Source organism: Pinus tabuliformis, chromosome 5_1, assembly GCF_031772625.1.
Source record: "Pinus tabuliformis cultivar Carrire ecotype Pingquan chromosome 5_1, CPIR1, whole genome shotgun sequence".
Taxonomy (NCBI): Eukaryota; Viridiplantae; Streptophyta; class Pinopsida; order Pinales; family Pinaceae; genus Pinus; species Pinus tabuliformis.
In genome coordinates, this window is record NC_142305.1 from 640642043 (window position 1) to 640664738 (window position 22696).

General features: G+C 35.9%; 2 protein-coding genes across 2 annotated transcripts; both read left to right on the forward strand.

The window, feature by feature from the left end:
* Positions 1-10257: 10257 nt before the first annotated feature.
* On the forward strand, positions 10258-21241 carry LOC149166614 (malate dehydrogenase, mitochondrial-like). Its single transcript, XM_089432704.1, has 3 exons — positions 10258-10684; positions 12855-13028; positions 20881-21241. The coding sequence occupies exons 1-3, from the start codon at positions 10415-10417 to the stop codon at positions 21073-21075; spliced, it is 639 nt and encodes a 212-aa protein (XP_089288830.1). The 5' UTR covers positions 10258-10414; the 3' UTR covers positions 21076-21241.
* Positions 13871-17956, forward strand: LOC149166615 (malate dehydrogenase, mitochondrial-like). Its single transcript, XM_089432705.1, has 3 exons — positions 13871-14033; positions 14395-14740; positions 17819-17956. The coding sequence occupies exons 1-2, from the start codon at positions 13877-13879 to the stop codon at positions 14484-14486; spliced, it is 249 nt and encodes an 82-aa protein (XP_089288831.1). The 5' UTR covers positions 13871-13876; the 3' UTR covers positions 14487-14740; positions 17819-17956.
* Positions 21242-22696: the final 1455 nt, after the last annotated feature.

Genomic DNA, 22696 nt, shown 5'->3' on the forward strand with positions numbered 1-22696 from the left:
GCAGATGACCCTATTTGACTGTGTAGTAGTAGCAGTAGTAGCAACACTATGCAACACTTTCTTGGACCCAGTAACTTCTACCTTGCTTTTGACACTTCCATATTTACTAAAAGACTTTGATCTCAGCTTAGGAACTTCGATCTTGGCCCAATACAACTTCTTGAGGCAACAACACCCAACAACAACAACTTCGACCTATACTTGTTCTAGCAGCAACAACTCGTAGTGAAATCAACAAGAGAACTTTGATCTTCCAATCGAGGGCATGAGGGAGAGAGACGCATCAAAATTTTGATTTTACTTCCTTCTTTCGCCTGGACCAAACTCTCACTTCTTTAGTTCTCTTCCGTCACTTTTCAATTTTCCCAGATTCGAGAGAGATATCGAACTTTCTTGAGTTGATATCCTCCAAGTGAATTCAAACTACTTCTTTTATAGCCTTTAGGTGAGGTGGAATAGCTTTCCTTGAGGCCAACTTGATCATCTTAAGGAGGACTTGGTGTGGAGGCAACATATCCCATTTTTTACTCAATACTAAACCTTTTACATGATTCAAAATCCCAAGAATGGTCTCTTTAAAAGTAAAATGATTCTATTAACTCAAAATAAATCCTGTAAGTCCTCAATAGGGACTTTTACCTAAAAAATGATGACCAAAGAATGAAACTCATGCTTTAATAATTCATAATAATAATAATAATACTTCTTTTTAAATTATTTTCACAAGTGCATTACATGATGACTCAAATGCATTAATGAATACTGAACTTAGTTACATTTTCCAATGCTCCTCTTAATTAGGGAGGTGTTAGCTCCCTATACTACTAGTGTAGCCCCTTATTGTTATTAGTGCAACCACCTTATTATATTTCCATTCCCATGTAGTCCCCATATTTTTATTATTCTGCCCCATAGAAGCCCCCTATTATTATTATTGTGTTCTTACAATATTATTGTTATGTAGGCTCTGATTATATTTTGACCCCTTACACTCCTATATATAGAAAGGAGGTATTGTCATTTGTATCATCTAAGGATTCTTCATTTTTGTAATCTAAAGGTGGTTTCCCCCTCGAGGAGGCTAATTTTCAAGTCTTTGATCTATCTCTTCTTTTATTCTGGGACTTGGTATCACAACATTTGGTATCAAAGCTTTGGATTCTAGGGTTTCAGTGCTTCAAACATGTCATCGTGGAATATTCACTATAACGTTTTTTCTATGAAGCCTCAGATTTTTAAATTAAAACCCATTTGAAATGAAATCGTGATGAAGCTTGTGATTGAATTTTAGATCTTTTGTCACTATAGTTTCGCAGATATGAAATAAGGAAGTTAGCATTTTTACAGGCTCTAGAATTAGATCTCAAACAGGTGACCTTGGGAAAATCATCATAACTTTCACTTTCAGCATAAGATTAAAATTTCGTAAGATGTGTTAGAAAGAGGACGGATCATAGTTTTTGGGGTAGTATTTTGTGGGCCGCAGATTAAAATAGTGACACGTGGAACTTCTTACAATTTTTCTCTACTGAACCAATCTATAATCAACTCATTATGGAAGATTGGGCATAACCCTTTCTTGGAGAATCTAGTCTTGATCATAATTATTGAGCTGGAAAGAAGAGTCACTAGGTTACCATAAGATGAAATTATAGACCTTGGAGATATGAAAATACAGAGATATAACAGATTCAAGATTGAGCTCTTAAAAGCAGAAAAAAATGACTTGAATCAAGAAAATAGAAACATCTAGTAATCGAAATTGTAGGGATGATGTGAAGAATTAGATCAAAGCTATGATCAATACAATCAATGGTATAGAATAAAAATTGAATGGTAACATAGAATATTTGAGGAAAGATATGGAAGGTTTGAAGGAAGGTGGGACAAAGTCGCTACAAGAAATGCTTCCTAATGGCTAAAAGGTAGTAGAGGAAACTCATGATGAGAACAAAAGAAATGGTAATCATGATTTAATAGAACCTAACATTGGATTGAAGACCCACCATATTCTAAAGACCGATATGAGGAAGTTTGATGTCAAGGATCCTGTAACATGGATACTATATATGGAGCAATATTTTGATCTCCATAATGTGAAAAAGACACAAAAAGTACGTATTTCATCTTTATATTTGGAACTGAATCAGTTTGTTTGGTATAAAAGGCTTTGTTCTTTTAAAACACTTGTCACTTGGTCAATTTTCACGAAGGAAATGATAGCACATTACGAGGATACAAAGAGAAACCCCTTCTTTAGCTAAGTGATAAATCTCAAACAAAAGGGTTAAATGGTAGAGAACGATGAGAACTTCCAAAAATTGAATATAAGGGTAAATGATATTCCAGGAAAGCATAGGATTGAGCTCTTCATAGGGACTTTAAAGGATAACATCCAACATGAGTTTTGCATTTTGGAAGATTCATTGGATAAGGCATACAGGTTGGCAAGAAAAATTGAAACCAAAATTATGGCAACAAGGAAACCTACAACTCATAACTATAAAGATGGAAGTGTTTTTTCTCCTAGCCTTCCACAACATACAAGCTTCACACCACAAAAATTGGAATAAAAAGGAGAAAAAGGTATTTGTTACAATTGTAATAGAAAATGCACTAAAGTTCATAAGTGTACTGAGAAGTAATTAATTTACATAGATGGGGAAGAGGAGGGAGAAAAGAAACAAGGAACGTCAAAAGAAGAAGATATACACTAGGAACCAAACCCAGAGAAGGAATAAATTAATATGACCATATCTTGTAATGTATTGATAGGAATTACTACTCCTCAAACACTCAAGATGGAAGGACATATCAAGAAGAAAAATGTAATAATGTTGATTGTTTTGTGTAGTACCCATAATTTTATTCATTGTAAGATAGCCAAGGAATTGAATTGCTTCCTATATCCAGCACCAAAGTGTCAAGTAATGGTTGCAAATGGAGGAACCATAAATTTCTTTGGAAAGTGACATAATATCAAGATATCCATTAGAGAATATGTCTTGAATGGTCAAATTATTTCCAATCCAATGGGTATTCCTGATGTTGTACTAGGAGTCCAGTGGTTACAGTATTTGGGGATGATAACTTTCAATTTTCAAGAAATTTTCTTGAATTTTTTTGGGAAGGAAAGGAAGTTGAATTAAGTGGTATTTCAAGGAAACCAGGAAATATAATCATCTCTAATAGCATGAAAAATCTTCTAAAGAAATAACAACAGCGTGTAATTGCACAATTATGTTCACTAGAGGTTCAGACTGTTATGAAACCAACTCACAAAAAGATAGAAAAGAGAGATAAACGCCTTAGAATTCAGCCTCTTCGAGGGGGAAACCTTCTTTACATTACACAAATGAGCAATTCTTGAATGCCACAAATGAAAAGACCTCCTTTCTATATATAGGCGTCTAAGGGGTCATAACATAATCAGAGCCGACATAACAATAATAATGTAAGGGCATAATAATAACAATAGTGGGCTTCTATGGGGCACAATAGTAACAATATGGGCACTACATGGGTACATCAATATAATAAGTGGGTTGTACTAATAACAATAAGGGGTTACACTAGTAGTATAGGGGCCTAACATGCCCCTCTCACTACAACAAAACCAGCGATTAGCGTCCATTTTTACTTCTTTTTTTGCATCTAGAGCCCATTTTTGGTGCTATTTGCATCCATTTATCAAATATGGTGCAAAACTTGACACAAAATTTGCATCAAGTTTTGCACCAAATCTTACACCAAGTTTAGCACCAGGTATTGCAATAGGTTTTGCACCACGTTTTGCACCAAATTTTATGCCAAGTTTTGTGTCATCCTTTACACCAGGTTTTGTTCCAGGTTTTGCATCAAGTTTGGAACCTAATTTTGTTTGACATACTTTTGCATCCTCATTTGCATCCACTTTTTGCACCTACACTTGCATCAACTTTTGCATCCTTTTTAAAATCATTTTTTGCATCCATTTTTTCATCCATTTGTGCATCCCTTTTGCGCCAAGTTTTACATCGAGTTTTGTGTCTAGTTTTGCATAAAATTTTGCATCTACTTTTGTTGCATCCACTTTTCCCTCTTGTTTGGCATCCATATTTACATCCTCTTTTGCATCTATTATTGTACCCACTATTGCATCTAATATTTTTGTGCCACAATTAGCACCTAGTTTGGCACCTCCTTTTGCACCCACTTTTGATTATAATTTTGCATCCACGTTTGCATCCTCATTTGCGTCTAGGATTTCATCAACTACTACATCTATTTTTGCATCCCTTTTTGTATCCAATTTTGGACCGGGATTTGCATCGGGTTTTGTGTCTCGTTTTGCATCTACTTTTGCATCGACTTATATTGCATCCACTTTTGCACACAATTTTGCATCCACTGTTGCACCCATTTTAAATTTCACTTTTTGCATCCCTTTTTACATCTTCATTTGCATCATACTTTGATTCTTTTTTTGCATCTATCATTACATCCACTTTTGTTATGCCACAATTTGCACCATGTTTTGCACTCACTGTTGTATCCATGTTTGCTTCCAATTTTGCATCCATGTTCACATCCTCTTTTGCATCAAATATTGCATCTATTTTTGCATCCACTTTTATGTCAGGTTTATGCATTGGGTTTTGCATCTCGTTTTGTATCTACTTTTGCATCTACTTACATTATATCCATTTTTTGCATCCAATTTTGTTTTGCCTGTTGCATCAATGTTTGCTTCCACTTTTACATCCATTTTTGCATCTTATTTTGCATATTTTTTGTCTATTGTTACATCCACTTTTGTTGCACCATATCTTACGCCTACCATTGCAACCACATTTGCTTCCACGTTTGCATCCACTTTTGTTTCATCCTTTTTTGCATATACTTTTGTTTCCGTTGTTGCATCCACATTTGTTTCACCACAATTTGTGCCAAGTTTTACACCTACCATTGGACCCATGTTTACTTCCACTTTTGCCTTCATGGTTGCATCCAAGTTTGCATTGACAATTGCATCTACTTTTGCATCCACTTTTATGTCAGGTTTTTCATGTTGTTGTGCATCTACTTATGTTGTATCCACTTTTCATCCAATTTTACTTCTATTGTTGCCCCCATTTCTATGTTCGCTTTTGCATCCCTTTTCCAACACTCATCATATTTTCTGCATTGATGATATTCCTTATGGCATTGACAATTATGAACAATTGATGACAATGTCAATAATATTGACAATGATGAAAATGAAGATGATGGCGATGACATGAATTGTGATTATGATGATAAAGACGATAGTGGTTACAATGACAATGATGATGATGGCAATGATTATGATGATGACGATGCTAATGACGTTGGCGAATCTTCCCAATTTTAGATGTTGTCATTGTCATAATCATAAGCATTATCTTTGGTGTCATGATCATCATTTTCATCTAGGTCATCATCAAAAACAATAATGGCATGAATGATGATGATGCATGATTACAACAATGTCGATAGAAATTACATTAATGATGATGATGGGGATGATAAAAATGACAATGACGATGATAATGGTGGTGATGATGATCATCATCGATCATCTGTCAAAAATAGAGTTGTTATTTCTCTTACGTATATCAATGTGTCCTAAACAACCCTTTTCTAGCACTGATCACATTTTTTGGGTTGATGATATTTCTTACAACATCTACAATTATGAACAATTGCAAACAATGTCCATAATGATGATGATGATGGCATGAATGGTGATTATGATGATAATGTAATGATGGCAATAAAAATGACAAGGATGATGGTGATGATGATGACAATGATTATGATAATGAGAATGACCTTACAATCTTATGGATTCGTGAACAATTACTAGTTTCAATACCATCTTCTGGATATGTATTGCTATCATTCTTCATGCATTACATTTCCATCGACATCTCTACTCTGAGTAGTGGATGGCATGTCATCAATGTATGCTAATTTCATCAATTCCTCAAATTTTTCACGTGGTAGTGCTCTCTTCAATGCTTCTCTTCTTCTCCTAGTATGGTTTAAAGGATGAATTGGATCATCTCGTTGAATTCTTAATGGTCTAGTTGGATCTTGATCATTAATAGGTGTATCATCAACATCGTTTACCTATAATTAAATGCAACCATTATTTAATGTTAGATAGCAATTACTGTATAGAACATGGATCCATTTCAAAGATATACACAATAAATTACTCAACAAAACAACATTATACATGTATACAATAAATTAAAAATATTATTTTTGAACACATTATTTTAAAAACAAGCCACATTAATTTCATATTCTTAGATTTTCTACCTTAGGAACATCCAAAAACAACAATTGTCTCAAATTATTCATCTATGCATGTAGTATCATCATGACCAACCTCTTGTTCATTGTGTTGATTTTCTATTTCATTTACAAACTCCATTGTCATATCCTCTTCCACCCATTTCTTTTTGCGTGATTTAATTGTACGGCGTAGGCCACGTCCATATGCAGGTATTTGTATTGGTCTATCAAAATGATTAAACTCCTCATTTGTTCTAATTCCATTGCCAACCTAAAATAATTGATACATGCATTATTTTTTCCAAGGTTAGAGATTAGACTATATGATGTACTTATATCATCCATTAATTTATAACTAAACTTATTTATAACACCCACAAAGTATAACAATTGTATCAAAGTATTCATTCCATGTATTATCATCATGACTAACCTCTTGTTCATTCCCAACTTTGGTTGAAGATTAAGATGTCATCTAAATACACCACCACAAATGCATTGGTGAAGGGTCACAAGATGTCATCCATCAACTTCATGAAGGTTGCAGTAACATTCGTCAACTTGAAAGGCATGACCAACCATTCGAAAAGTCCCTCCTTGGATTTGAAGGCAGTCTTCGACACATCAGAATTAACCAAACTTCAAGTTAATATTGCTGGAATATTTGGCCCCCTTGAGCTGGTCCAGAAGGTCATCAATCCATGGGATTGGGTACCTATTATAGACAATGATTTTGTTTGGCACCCGATAGTCAATATAGAGTCTCCAGGTCCCATCCTTCTTATGTACCAATACAATCAGACTCCCACAGGGTGATGAGATTTTCCTAATGTGCCCTTTCTGCAACAACTCCTGAATTTGCCTCTTGATCTCATTCTTCTCCAAAACACAACGTCGATATATTGATCCATTGGGAAGGACGCGCTTGGGGTCAGATCGATGGAGTGCTTGACCTGACAATGGAGAGGTACCCCCGCAGGTGAGGTGAAAATGTCCTTGTACTCCTCCATGACCTTGTCCATCTGCTACTACTGTGCGGAGGAGCCATGTTTGGAATTTGTGGCCACAATCTTCTTCTTGTCCTGAGGGTGAATCATAAGGAAAACAAATTTCCTAGTCTGTGAAATGATCTTACTACATTTCTTTGCAGAGATCAAATAGATGGTGGTAGGCGGGGCTACTCGAGCTAAAGGAGTTGGAGACTTTTGGCTAGTCTAGAGAATATCACAAAACAACTCCTAAACTTCAATGCACTCGCTTTCCAACACATACTAAGAAAGGGCAACAAGTTGGTAAACATGCTTGCCAATGAAGGGCTCAACTTCACTTTAGAGGTCATGGAATCTGTATGGGAACAAATTTTTGTTGCTCAATGGAAGCATGAATGTCAGGACATTGTTGAACAAGACAAAGTTCCCTAAGGTGGGTGCACAACATTAATTTTCCTGATTGACCATGATCTGTAGTAATCATATGAGAGGGAGGCAAGATGCCCACACCTAGCGACCTGCATGGCATATCTGCCACCACCATCACAATTCTCAGTAGAGGATGATATTTATGGTATTAGAGGCATTTGTACGAAAGGAGGTGGGCTACTATCATTTCGTAGATCTCACACTCTTCGAATCGAGCACACATTCATGGTTTTGTGTAGGTGAGTACACCACTGTCATTTAAAGAAGCAAAGCATATCATGTTGGATCATTAAGAGAAAAATATAGCCAATTCTCGAAGCCTTTAAAATAGGGCATATGGTCATGGGGTCCTGCAACACTCTATCAATGACTCTAGCTTGCAAGCGCCATGTAATCCCCGATGTTTGCACTTGCAATCAACCCCTTAGGATCTCCACTTTCGGTTATCATCCATGCCTCTCCTTTACAAGGATCTCTATCAATCAAGTTTGGTCTTCTCCTTTACTCCCCTTGCAACTCACTTCAAGATTGGTTCTTTTCCACAACCTCTCTTCTTGCTCCGATTTGGAATTTAGGATCTTGTCTCTCTGTCCCCATGCTTGGCTTTATTTTTGTTGCAGGTTTCCTCACCTGAGCCTCCTCACAATTTTAACCCCCCCCCCACTTTCAGTTAGAAAGGTTAACCTCTATCTAGTTTATTTTTACCCACCATCGACTTGTTCCTCCTTTCAATCGACTTTCTGCCGCCCCTACCTCTCACTCAGTCATGGTTCGATGTTGCACCACCATCTCCACAGAGGCAGAACATAGGGGCAGATCGAGTCAACTCCCCTCTCCTACTCCTCCCTCCCTGCATGCCTCCCATGCTCAGGATTCCACCGGAGCCATCGTGGACCATTATCAACGTCTCGTTCTTGAGGTCATGTAGTGAGCTATCGCTTACATCAAAGGGCAAGTTTGTTAGGCTAGAAGATACGTGCCAAATCATCACGTGGAGCGAGAAACACAAGATTATATTCATGATAACAGAAACTCCACCAGGGCGAGGGCCTCTGCTTAAGAATATTAACCTGTAATGGCATACTGAGACACTCATGGGCCGGGTACTTACTGACAGGGTTGACACCTAACAAGAGCTCCTTATTTGATGTTAGAACTCCTGGACAGAATGAACAACATGGAGAACATGCTGAATGACATGGATGACAACCTCAACCAAATTCTATCTACTACCCAGCCTCCATCAACCACAGGAGATGACTCTCACCCTCGAGCTCATACTTAACACCCTGTAGAATGACAACTCAAGTGCAACTCTAGGAAAAATGATAACTCTCTCTATACCGTCTCTATTCTTCTACTTGTTTCAGAATGTATTTTGGTCTCTTAGTTTATGTAATTTTGTCTATGTATATCCTTGTTTTTGGTTTAAATTCCCAGACTCTCAGGTCAGAAAGAATGCGAGCAATATGAAAATTTTGTTTATGTGCTATTGCTTTGACCTCCCTAACGATAGACCAAACCAATCCATCTATGTTATAATCACGTTTTTTCTCGCAGTAATATAATCTAAATCCTCTAATATTACAAAAATATGTCATTATTAGCTCAAGGCTGAACTCTTATGGGATTAATACCCTTACTTACCGGATTTTATTTTAAAATACTCGTTTATCTAACTTACTTGCTACATTAACCCAACTACCTTGTTATTTACTGCGCTAAGCGCATGAAATAACTCCATTCTTTCAAACAATTCTATCTCTTTATTTATCCTGTAAACTATTTATAACAACATTCTTTAACCCTACCTTATACCTTTATAAAAAGATTTAATTATCATTATAAATCTCCATCAACAATTATATTTTTATAATATCTTTCCTCAATGATCTTATTACCTTGAAATAAAAATTAAAAACTATCCTAATCCCTAAATATAAACCTTTCCCTTTCCCTAGAATGGAAAATGGTCCTTCGCACTCTTATAACCCCTAAAAACATATTCTTTTAAAATATATAGCTATCTCAATTATCACTCCCTTTTAAAAAACACCCTAACATCATATTCACCACTTTTAAAGATTCTCTGCAAAGATTCACCACTTTCGAGGATTCCTTGGGATTGGACTATTCGACATACATAACAAACAACTAAAATGGTCCAATATCAATCAAAATATCCACAATATGACATATTCCATAAATAACTAACACCACTGAAAAAAAAAAAAAACACTTTCCTTTTAAACACACCGAGATTTGCAACACCGAGATTTGCAATGTTTAAATACATTGTAAACTAGTCTGACCCCTAACCAGAGTTTGATAAAAATCTCCTAATATTATTAAATTTATTTAAAAAAATAAAATAAAAAATATCTCTATTTTATAATAACTTAATTAACATTTGACCAACTGAAAATTTCGATCACATGATGTTCCATTCCCGAACCTCGTCCCCCCAAAAGAGGGATTTCTATCACGAGCTGCCTGATTGTCAATAACTAAGAATTTCGCAATAAAATAGATTAAACCAAAGCCCTGCATAGTACCGTGAGGCTTTAAAATCCCTTTTAACAAAGTCGTATCCACACATCTCCATTGATTCGGCCTTTAAGCTCTGGAATCTCCCCCTTCTTCTTCATCTGCCTTCAGCTTGCATTCTTTCAGTGTTACCAGCGGCAAAAATGAGTTCTGCAATGCGACGATTGGTGGGATCTGCACTGAAGAATGCATCATCTTCTTCTTTCAAAACTAATGTTATGCCGAGAAGGTTTTATTCGAGTGGTGGAAGTCCGCCACGGAAGGTTGTTGTGTTGGGAGCTACTGGGGGTATCGGGCAGCCATTGGCTCTTCTGATGAAACTCAATCCTCTGGTGTCAAAGTTGGCGCTCTATGATATCGCTGGCACTCCAGGTGTGGCTGTAGATGTCGGCCACATCAACAGCCGTGCTGAGGTGGGTTCCTCTTTTCCTACCGCGTTTTTTTCGTTCTCTGTATGCTGGATCTGTTCTCTCTGCGAACGATAGAGATGTTTTGATTTTAGTTTCAAGGGATCTCCATTGGGATCGATCGTACGATGACCCACTTGGTAGGATCTACTTTTCGTTAGTGTTTTACCTGTTATTAGTTCTTTGATTTTACATTTCTGATATTGTCCATGGTCAGATAATTTATTTATTTTGGTAAGTGCCTATTTTTTTAAAGGAACCAGGCCTTATACTAGGCTTAGACTCCACTGCTATAACCTGTCAAGGTCTCTGGGATTCTTCGAATGTGGAATTTATTCTTTTGGCCACATTTTTGCAGGAAATATGCCTTCCGGGGATTTTGAACGTGGGTTTGAGCCCTGAAAGCGCAATGATTTAATTTCTTAAACACAACCCAATTCACGTTAATGGTCAACTCAATTCACTTTCATGGTCAGTTTGTAAATGTGTTTGTGCATATTTTGATTGATGAAAAAAAGCACCTAGATATTTATTTCGTGGAAATCCATGGCTGCATCATGTGCACCTACTCGATTAGGGTTTTTAATTTTATGGATCTAGGTGACATTTGGCTCAACAATCCATTGAAGCAACGCCCATCACATTGTCTTTCTAAAACGATTGTAATGTACACTGTGAATATTGGATTTGACTATACCTGACATTCTTTGGGCCATTTCAAAAGAGGCAGATATTGAGGGCTACATTATTATTATTTTCGATTGTTTTCTTGTTGGCAAATGTCTTTCTGTTAACATAGTGGGTTTTGCCCTCATTGTAGATGCTACAAACATAGAATCTCTATTCCACCAATTTCATGCAGGATTTTCTCCTGATCTTGTCTGTTGAATCTCAATATGGTAGTTAACTCCGATGGTGAGATAATGCCGCAACATACTTCTAAGAGGGCACTAAAAGTGCTATGATTTAACTACTTGACTACAATCTGCCTGACATTTATGGCTAGATTGAAATTTGGGTTGTGCTTATTATTATTATTAGCAGTAGTAGTATTTGCTATTGATAGGAGAAGGTTGAAATTGAGGTTGGGCTCACTATTATTGTTTTTGTTTGGTCAAGGCCTTTTGACTGGCGTGGGTGAAACACCTTAATTGCATCTATTCATCAAAGTCACGCATGACTTGCAGATGGGCTCATCTGTGCAAACCTCAATAGCACAGGGGTCATCATTAACAACACCTCTGCATTATCATTGAACTGGTGTTTATCACGTTAACCCGACTTCATATTTTGGAATGACATGGGCAGCCGCATTATCATGGGAATATGCCTCCTCGGTTTTGAACCTGGGTCATCCTCATGACAAGCAACCTACAACTTGCCACTAAACCACAGCCCAATGGACGAGGTAGTTCATATTTTTTTGATGAAAAGTGCATCTATATTTTTAGCAGAATCCACGGCTGGATCATATGCCTCTGCTTAATAGGACTTTTTGATCTAATGGATCTAAGTCATACTTGGCCTAATGACTACTTAGAAGTTAGAATAGTCTCATTGCATTGTCAATTTGTTATTTTGTGAGGATTGAATTGATGACCCTCTGCATATTGGATTTGCCTCTATATCCAACCTTTTTGGGGTCGTTTAGATTTGCCTCTTTATCCATGAGTAGATTAAATCAAAATATTCCTCGCAGTGTAAATTAAACTAAGGTTGAATAAACTCCCTAAAGTGGCTTGTGAGATGCTAATTATTTATCACAGCATCACTTTTATACCTGGATTGGATAAGACTATACCCTGATTGAAATGTCGTATACCTGGATTGGACAAGATTATACCCTGATTGAAACGTGGGTTGGTATAGGTCTTCAATCTCCTACGAGCATAATCATTGCTTTTGGTGCTCTATCTCCTCGGTAAAAGCCAAAAGGTGGATTTTACTATAGAATACAAATAATCCTATTCTTGTTCACTATGAGGAGGACATACCATTGCTTGGGTCATGGAACAAGGATAACAAGTTTTACTTCTTTTGGAACTTTGCAATAATAATTTCTTTTCTTATTTTTTGGTCTACATATTTATCATTTAATTTGGTACTGCCATATTGATTTTATCATGCTTGTGTCACGACCTTGTCAGTAATTCACAGCAGTGTGACCTGGGTTCAGGTTGCAGGATATATGGGAGAGGAACAACTTGGCACGGCATTGGAGAATGCAGATGTTGTGATCATTCCTGCTGGTGTGCCTCGAAAACCTGGCATGACCCGTGATGATCTCTTCAACATCAATGCAGGGATTGTTAAATCTCTTTGCTCTGCAATTGCAAAATACTGCCCAGAGGTAAGTTGTCATGATTTATGATCTTCTTTGAAGTTTTTGTTTTCATGCGATTTTCTTATTGACTATTTCATAGGAATAAGCATGACGTTCATTGTAAGTTGCTTTGTCGAAGGCTTTGTATGTTTGAGATCTATAAAGATGGCAATATATACAAATACATATTTGCAAGAATCTTTAAGCAAGTTGTTGATCTAGATTTACATATTGTTCTTGTATATAATCAATTCTACTGGAGAGGTTAACGAAGCTTGAAGACTTCTTTGAGTCAAACGAATAGGTGATTGACTCATTATTGACTCTTTATTTAGACAAATTGCAGCTAACTTTTGCCCATAAGAAGGAAATACTAATTGAAATGAACTTAAGAGTAATTAGCTATGTAGTCCAATGCAAGTTTGCAGCCACTGTTAAAGCCCTGTTATTCTTGTTTCTCCTCTTGTAGTTAGTAACTTAGCTTTTGGACTTTTGAGAAAATTGGCATATGAATATCAATATAAAAAATATCCTTGGTCTTCTATTTAACTGTGCACAAATCCACTTGATCACGAGGTATCCTCTATAACATTATATATTACATACAATCAGTATGTACTACCATTAGTGTGGCAAGTTAATAGATAAAGAAGTATGTTTCACAATTATTTGTTTTGTTCATGTACTGGTGTGTGTGTACAGTATGTATAGTATATTGTTACATATTATATAGATAGAGATATGGAGAGGGGGAGAGTGTACTGGATAATGTTTTCCTTCTATCAGGAATGGTATATTTGGATTCAAGAAATCATCTAGAATTGGTTTTTATGGCATTGCTGAGGACTTGATATCCATGGCAAGCAATTGTAAATATGATCAGCAATCCTGTAAATTCTACTGTACCAATAGCTGCTGAGGTTTTTAAGAAGGCAGGGACCTATAATGAAAAGAAACTCTTTGGTGTTACTACTCTTGATGTTGTCCACGCAAAGACGTTCTATGCTTCAAAAGCAGGAGTTCCTGTTGAAGGTATTTAAAATTCTGGCTTGTTATGCTTAGCTACTCTCAAATATTTAGTATTCCGTAAAATATTTTTACTTTTTATAATTTAATCATGAAATATGCATCCTGGGCAAACATGCCAGGCACTTCTCCTCATTTCAAGGATGGTATCATAGGGCTCAAGGCCATCAGAAATATAGTCAGCTCAAGATGTCACTTGAGGGAATTGAACCCGGGTGGGAAGGATAACAGTCTTTGCACACAACCATCTGGGCTAGACCCAATACATGATATGCTGCAGGATCTTACCAACATCATGCTTTTATTAACATTAGATACAATTCTCAGTTTTATGTTTGTTGTTGATGTCATCCTATGCTGTCTGCAGAAGTTGATGTTCCTGTTGTAGGTGGACATGCAGGTGTTACAATTCTTCCACTTTTTTCACATGTATATGACTTTGTTGGATCCTCATCTTGAGTTTGTTCTTTACTCTTGGATATTAGAAGATTAATTTATCAAAGATAAAATGAGATCATAATTACCTACCCTTCAATACAGTTAAAAAGGGAACTAACACTTTTTTGTTTTGATAATTTTTTTTAGGCAACACCAAAGCCAAACTCTGTATTGTCTAAGGAGGACATTAAAGCCTTGACAAAGCGCACACAGGATGGAGGAACTGAAGTTGTTGAAGCAAAAGCAGGGAAAGGTTCAGCCACACTGTCTATGGCGTAAGTTTATGTTTTGGTCCTCTATAGTGGCTAATATGCATTCATATCTTTTGAATGTTTTTTTATTCTTATGTGACTGTCTAGAGTGCTGAATTTTTCATCTTGATGCAGTAGTTGGAGTCAGATAATCTTATCATGGTGTGTGCTTCATGATTTCATGCTTGGCATGCAACATGATTTCATGCTTGATAAGTACCTAATCTGAGATTCACTGTCAGTGAGAATATGGCATGAAGGAGCTTCTTTCTCTTTATCTAAATCTTGTACTTCATACATTTGCATGCCTCAAATCTTTTTCCTTAAGCTTAGGTACTTATCCTACATGAAATCATGTAGCATGCATGTCTCAAATCTTTTCCCTTAGGCTTTCTCATTTGCGTCAAACTCAGCGGGTGCTTTTAACCTATGAGGTTTGACCGATGGATTGTTGCCTTTCATTTACCTTAGTTTGATTGAAATGTTCAGAGTTAATCTAGATTCTGCATGCAAAGATCCTTCCCTAAGAAAAGCCATGAGTCTCTTCAAGGATGTTATTCCTTCTTAAACATAAGATATGTCAAATGGATCCCGCAAAAGTTGTGTGCTTGATGATGGGTAAATCTGGGTATGAGATTTACAAATTTGCACTTACATGTATTCCTGTGGTTGCAATTCACAGATAGGCGCATAGCATCCATTCATTACCTCATCTTGAGCATTTGAGCATGGTTCATGCAAAAAACATTGCTGGTCAGTTAAATCCATTAGTTGAAAACTTGGAAGTGAAGAGTAGTGTTGTAGTCTTCTCTATGTTGATGAATGCTTTTTGAGACTTCAAAATGTTTAGACATGCAATTCCTTTTTCATCTTGCTCCTGTGTTCTCAAAATTTTTTTTTTCTACTGTTTTTTTAGGCCAAATATAAAACATGGGATATATATTTTTCCTACCGCGTTTTTTTCGTTCTCTGTATGCTGGATCTGTTCTCTCTGCGAACGATAGAGATGTTTTGATTTTAGTTTCAAGGGATCTCCATTGGGATCGATCGTACGACGACCCACTTGGTAGGATCTACTTTTCGTTAGTGTTTTACCTGTTATTAGTTCTTTGATTTTACGTTTTTGATATTGTCCATGGTCAGATAATTTATTTATTTTGGTAAGTGCCTATTTTTTTAAAGGAACCAGGCCTTATACTAGGCTTAGACTCCACTGCTATAACCTGTCAAGGTCTCTGGGATTCTTCGAATGTGGAATTTATTCTTTTGGCCACATTTTTGCAGGAAATATGCCTTCCGGGGCTTTTGAACGTGGGTTTGAGCCCTGAAAGCGCAATGATTTAATTTCTTAAACACAACCCAATTCACGTTAATGGTCAACTCAATTCACTTTCATGGTCAGTTTGTAAATGTGTTTGTGCATATTTTGATTGATGAAAAAAAGCACCTAGATATTTATTTCGTGGAAATCCATGGCTGCATCATGTGCACCTACTCGATTAGGGTTTTTAATTTTATGGATCTAGGTGACATTTGGCCCAACAATCCATTGAAGCAACACCCATCGCATTGTCATTCTAAAACGATTGTATTGTACATCGTGAATATTGGATTTGACTATACCTGACATTCTTTGGGCCATTTCAAAAGAGGCAGATATTGAGGGCTACATTATTATTATTTTTGATTGTTTTCTTGTTGGCAAATGTCTTTCTGTTAACATAGTGGGTTTTGCCCTCATTGTAGATGCTACAAACATAGAATCTCTATTCCACCAATTTCATGCAGGATTTGCACCAGATCTTGTTTGTTGAATCTCAATATGGTAGTTAACTCCGATGGTGAGATAATGTCGCAACATACTTCTAAGAGGGCACTGAAAGTGCTATGATTTAACTACTTGACTACAATCTGCCTGACATTTATGGCTAGATTGAAATTTGGGTTGTGCTTATTATTATTATTAGCAGTAGTAGTATTTGCTATTGATAGGAGAAGGTTGAAATTGAGGTTGGGCTCACTATTATTGTTTTTGTTTGGTCAAGGCCTTTTGACTGGCGTGGGTGAAACACCTTAATTGCATCTATTCATCAAAGTCACGCATGACTTGCAGATGGGCTCATCTGTGCAAACCTCAATAGCACAGGGGTCATCATTAACAACACCTTTGCATTATCATTGAACTGGTGTTTATCACGTTAACCCGACTTCATATTTTGGAATGACATGGGCAGCCGCATTATCATGGGAATATGCCTCCTGGGTTTTGAACCTGGGTCATCCTCATGACAAGCACCCTACAACTTGCCACTAAACCACAACCCAATGGACGAGGTAGTTCATATTTTTTTGATGAAAAGTGCATCTATATTTTTAGCAGAATCCACGACTGGATCATATGCCTCTGCTTAATAGGACTTTTTGATCTGATGGATCTAAGTCATACTTGGCCTAATGACTACTTAGAAGTTAGAATAGTCTCATTGCATTGTCAATTTGTTATTTTGTGAGGATTGAATTGATGACCCTCTGCATATTGGATTTGCCTCTATATCCAACCTTTTTGGGGTCGTTTAGATTTGCCTCTTTATCCATGAGTAGATTAAATCAAAATAGTCTTCGCAGCATAAATTAAACTAAGGTTGAATAAACTCCCTAAAGTGGCTTGTGAGATGCTAATTATTTATCACAGCATCACTTTTATACCTGGATTGGATAAGACTATACCCTGATTGAAATTTTGTATACCTGGATTGGACAAGATTATACCCTGATTGAAACGTGGGTTGGTATAGGTCTTCAATCTCCTACGAGCATAATCATTGCTTTTGGTGCTCTATCTCCTCGGTAAAAGCCAAAAGGTGGATTTTACTATAGAATACAAATAATCCTATTCTTGTTCACTATGAGGAGGACATACCATTGCTTGGGTCATGGAACAAGGATAACAAGTTTTACTTCTTTTGGAACTTTGCGATAATAATTTCTTTTCTTATTTTTTGGTCTACATATTTATCATTTAATTTGGTACTGCCATATTGATTTTATCATGCTTGTGTCACGACCTTGTCAGTAATTCACAGCAGTGTGACCTGGGTGCAGGTTGCAGGATATATGGGAGAGGAACAACTTGGCACGGCATTGGAGAATGCAGATGTTGTGATCATTCCTGCTGGTGTGCCTCGAAAACCTGGCATGACCCGTGATGATCTCTTCAACATCAATGCAGGGATTGTTAAATCTCTTTGCTCTGCAATTGCAAAATACTGCACAGAGGTAAGTTGTCATGATTTATGATCTTCTTTGAAGTTTTTGTTTTCATGCGATTTTCTTATTGACTATTTCATAGGAATAAGCATGACGTTCATTGTAAGTTGCTTTGTCGAAGGCTTTGTATGTTTGAGATCTATAGAGATGGCAATATATACAAATACATATTTGCAAGAATCTTTAAGCAAGTTGTTGATCTAGATTTACATATTGTTCTTGTATATAATCAATTCTACTGGAGAGGTTAACGAAGCTTGAAGACTTCTTTGAGTCAAACGAATAGGTGATTGACTCATTATTGACTCTTTATTTAGACAAATTGCAGCTAACTTTTTCCCATGAGAAGGAAATACTAATTGAAATGAACTTAAGAGTAATTAGCTGTGTAGTCCAATGCAAGTTTGCAGCCACTGTTAAAGCCCTATTATTCTTGTTTCTCCTCTTGTAGTTAGTAACTTAGCTTTTGGACTTTTGAGAAAATTGGCATATGAATATCAATATAAAAAATATCCTTGGTCTTCTATTTAACTGTGCACAAATCCACTTGATCACGAGGTATCCTCTATAACATTATATATTACATACAATCAGTATGTACTACCATTAGTGTGGCAAGTCAATAGATAAAGAAGTATGTTTCACAATTATTTGTTTTGTTCATGTACTGGTGTGTGTGTACAGTATGTATAGTATATTGTTACATATTATATAGATAGAGATATGGAGAGGGGGGAGAGTGTACTGGATAATGTTTTCCTTCTATCAGGAATGGTATATTTGGATTCAAGAAATCATCTAGAATTGGTTTTTATGGCATTGCTGAGGACTTGATATCCATGGCAGGCAATTGTAAATATGATCAGCAATCCTGTAAATTCTACTGTACCAATAGAGGTTTTTAAGAAGGCAGGGACCTATAATGAAAAGAAACTCTTTGGTGTTACTACTCTTGATGTTGTCTGTGCAAAGGCGTTCTATGCTTCAAAAGCAGGAGTTCCTGTTGAAGGTATTTAAAATTCTAGCTTGTTATGCTTAGCTACTCTCAAATATTTAGTATTCTGTAAAATATTTTTATTTTTTATAATTTAATCATGAAATATGCATCCTGGGCAAACATGCCAGGCACTTCTCCTCATTTCAAGGATGGTATCATAGGGCTCAAGGCCATCAGAAATATAGTCAGCTCAAGATGTCACTTGAGGGAATTGAACCCGGGTGGGAAGGATAACAGTCTTTGCACACAACCATCTGGGCTAGACCCAATACATGATATGCTGTAGGATCTTACCAACATCATGCTTTTTTTAACATTAGATACAATTCTCAGTTTTATGTTTGTTGTTGATGTCATCCTATGTTGTCTGCAGAAGTTGATGTTCCTGTTGTAGGTGGACATGCGGGTGTTACAATTCTTCCACTTTTTTCACATGTATATGACTTTGTTGGATCCTCATCTTGAGTTTGTTCTTTACTCTTGGATATTAGAAGATTAATTTATCAAAGATAAAATGAGATCATAATTACCTACCCTTCAATACAGTTAAAAAGGGAACATACACTTTTTTGTTTTGATAATTTTTTTTAGGCAACACCAAAGCCAAACTCTGTATTATCTGAGGAGGACATTAAAGCCTTGACAAAGCGCACACAGGATGGAGGAACTGAAGTTGTTGAAGCAAAAGCAAGGAAAGGTTCAGCCACACTGTCTATGGCGTAAGTTTATGTTTTGGTCCTCTATAGTGGCTAATATGCATTCATATCTTTTGAATGTTTTTTTATTCTTATGTGACTGTCTAGAGTGCTGAATTTTTCATCTTGATGCAGTAGTTGGAGTCATATAATCTTATCATGGTTTGTGCTTCATGATTTCATGCTTGGCATGCAACATGATTTCATGCTTGATAAATACCTAATCTGAGATTCACTGTCAGTGAGAATATGGCATGAAGGAGCTTCTTTCTCTTTATCTGAATCTTGTACTTCATACATTTGCATGTCTCAAATCTTTTGCCTTAAGCTTAGGTACTTATCCTACATGAAATCATGTAGCATGCATGTCTCAAATCTTTTCCCTTAGGCTTTCTCATTTGTGTGAAACTCAGCGGGTGCTTTTAACGTGTGAGGTTTGACCGATGGATTGTTGCCTTTCATTTACCTTAGTTTGATTGAAATGTTCAGAGTTAATCTAGATTCTGCATGTAAAGATCCTTCCCTAAGAAAAGCCATGAGTCTCTTCAAGGATGTTATTCCTTCTTAGACATAAGATATGTCAAATGGATCCCGCAAAAGTTGTGTGCTTGATGATGGGTAAATCTGGGTATGAGATTTACAAATTTTCACTTACATGTATGCCTGTGGTTGCAATTCACAGATAGGCGCATAGCATCCATTCATTACCTCATCTTGAGCATTTGAGCATGGTTCATGCAAAAAACATTGCTGGTCAGTTAAATCCATTAGTTGAAAACTTGGAAGTGAAGAGTAGTGTTGTAGTCTTCTCTATGTTGATGAATGCTTTTTGAGACTTCAAAATGTTTAGACATGCAATTCATTTTTCATCTTGCTCCTGTGTTCTCAATTTTTTTTTTTCTACTATTTTTTAAGGCCAAATATAAACCATGGGATATATATATTTTTACCCTGCAGACCTCCAAATCATTTGGAAAAGGAGGTGCTGCAGCAAAAGAGATGGGTTGAATTTGTTGTTTGGATGGACTCTATGGTATGTAATCTTAGTTGGATTTCCAATATACTTTTAAACCATATTTTCATTTTATTTTTTAGTACTATTAGATATTATATCTTACCTCATTTTATGGTTAACATTGTATAACAAAAACATGCGTTGTGTTATGTAATTAATACTAACATGTAATATTGATTTTTTTTGTCAGAATGCTATAGGTAATGATTGCCAAGACGATGATCCAAATTATGTTCAACATATATCAGGAGATGATGAGGATGAGGATGAGGATGATGGTGGTGAAGGAGGAGATGATGATGATAGTTGTGGTGTTGGTGATGATGTGGATCAGAGTAATGAGGATGGTCAAGATGATCATGATGATCTTGGTGGTGGTAGCTAGGCATGCACATGCATTGTTTTTTATGAAGAAATTATTGTGTAGAATGACATTGTTATGTTTAGATGGGTGTTGTGAATTTACCCTATATCAATGAGACATTTTGATTTTGTAATCATACGATGAGTTTGATTTATGTATGTTGTTAATTTATCGTAACGATATTCATGAAATATTTTGATTTGTTAATCATATTTGAATTTTAGTTGTTTTGATTAAAAATAATACTGATTTTATTAGTATTATGTTGCTATTTTATACATGTTTTGAAAATTGTTAATGACACATTGTTATTTTTTTGGATGGATGTTGTCAATTTCTCTTAAATGTCTTTACAAATGATTTTGAATTGTGATATCTGCTTTAATGATATTTAGAAACTATCATATATTTCACTATGAATCTATAAAGGGGGTCATATATGTAAAGAAAAATATACTCTATATAAGAAGTCAAATGCGGATGTAACCATGGATGCAAAATTGAAAGTAAAATTGGATGTTAAACTAGGAATTCATACAAAATGCAAACAATTGACATACAAAGTGTTTTAAATTAGAAGTGAAAAATTGTGCAATAGTTGACACAAAGAAGGGAACAAAACATGGCATACAAAAGGATATCAAATTGGGCAAAAACAAGGACACATAAATGGGCACCAAATTAGATGCAAAAAAAGACAACAACTAGATGTAAAATAAGATGCAAAGTTGAGCGTTAAAAAGAAACAAAAAATGTCACAAATTAATATGCCAAATGATGATGCAAATAATGGTGTAAATTTGGGATGCAAACTTGGGTGAAAAAAAGGAAAAAAAAAAGATGTAAGAAAAGACATAAAACAAGATGCAATATGGGGCTGAAAAAAGGTGAAACCAAGGATGCCATATTGATGTAAAAAATGATTCCTAATCACATGCAAATTTAGGCTCGAACTCAGACACAAAATTATATGCAAATGTGGACACAAAATGAGGCAAAAAAAGATGCAAATTTGAATGGTGAAAACGATGTAAAACTAGACACCAAAAAAATGCAAAATTGGATGAAAAAGTTGGTGTAAATAATGGTGCAACATTGGACACAAGTAGACACAAAAAAATGGTGCAAAAAGGGGCATAAAATAGCTTAAAATTGGATGCAAAACTTGGTGCAAAAACAAATACAAAAGTAGACGTAAAAAATGGCTCTAAATTGAATGTACCATTAGACACAAAATAAGATGCAAAGGTGGACACAACACATGACTCAACATAAGATGCAAATATAAATGCAAATTTCGATGCTCAAAATGATGTAACATTAGATGCAAGAGATGGTGTTAAAAATGATGCAAAATTGGATGAAACAAATGACGCAAAATATGGTGCAAAATGAGATGGGAAAAATGGAGACAAATCAAATGTAAATGTGGATGTAAAAAATGGTCCAAAAAAAGATGCAAAAATGGGCACAAAAATGGATGCAAAATTTGGTGCTAAATCAAATTCAACACATGGTGCAAAGATAGGCACCAAAGATGGTGCAAAAATAGAAGCAAAAACTAGTGTAAGACTAGATACAAAACCTGGCGTAAGACTAGATGCAAAAACTGACACAAAATGGATGCATAAAAAGACGTTAA

Coding starts and splice junctions, on each gene's coding strand:
- LOC149166614 (XM_089432704.1), top strand. CDS start 10,415: ATGAGTTCTGCAATGCGACGATTGGTGGGATCTGCACTGAAGAATGCA. Junction 10,685..12,854: donor ACATCAACAGCCGTGCTGAG/GTGGGTTCCTCT, acceptor ACCTGGGTTCAG/GTTGCAGGATATATGGGAGA. Junction 13,029..20,880: donor TTGCAAAATACTGCCCAGAG/GTAAGTTGTCAT, acceptor TTTTTTTGTCAG/AATGCTATAGGTAATGATTG.
- LOC149166615 (XM_089432705.1), top strand. CDS start 13,877: ATGATCAGCAATCCTGTAAATTCTACTGTACCAATAGCTGCTGAGGTT. Junction 14,034..14,394: donor AGCAGGAGTTCCTGTTGAAG/GTATTTAAAATT, acceptor TGCTGTCTGCAG/AAGTTGATGTTCCTGTTGTA.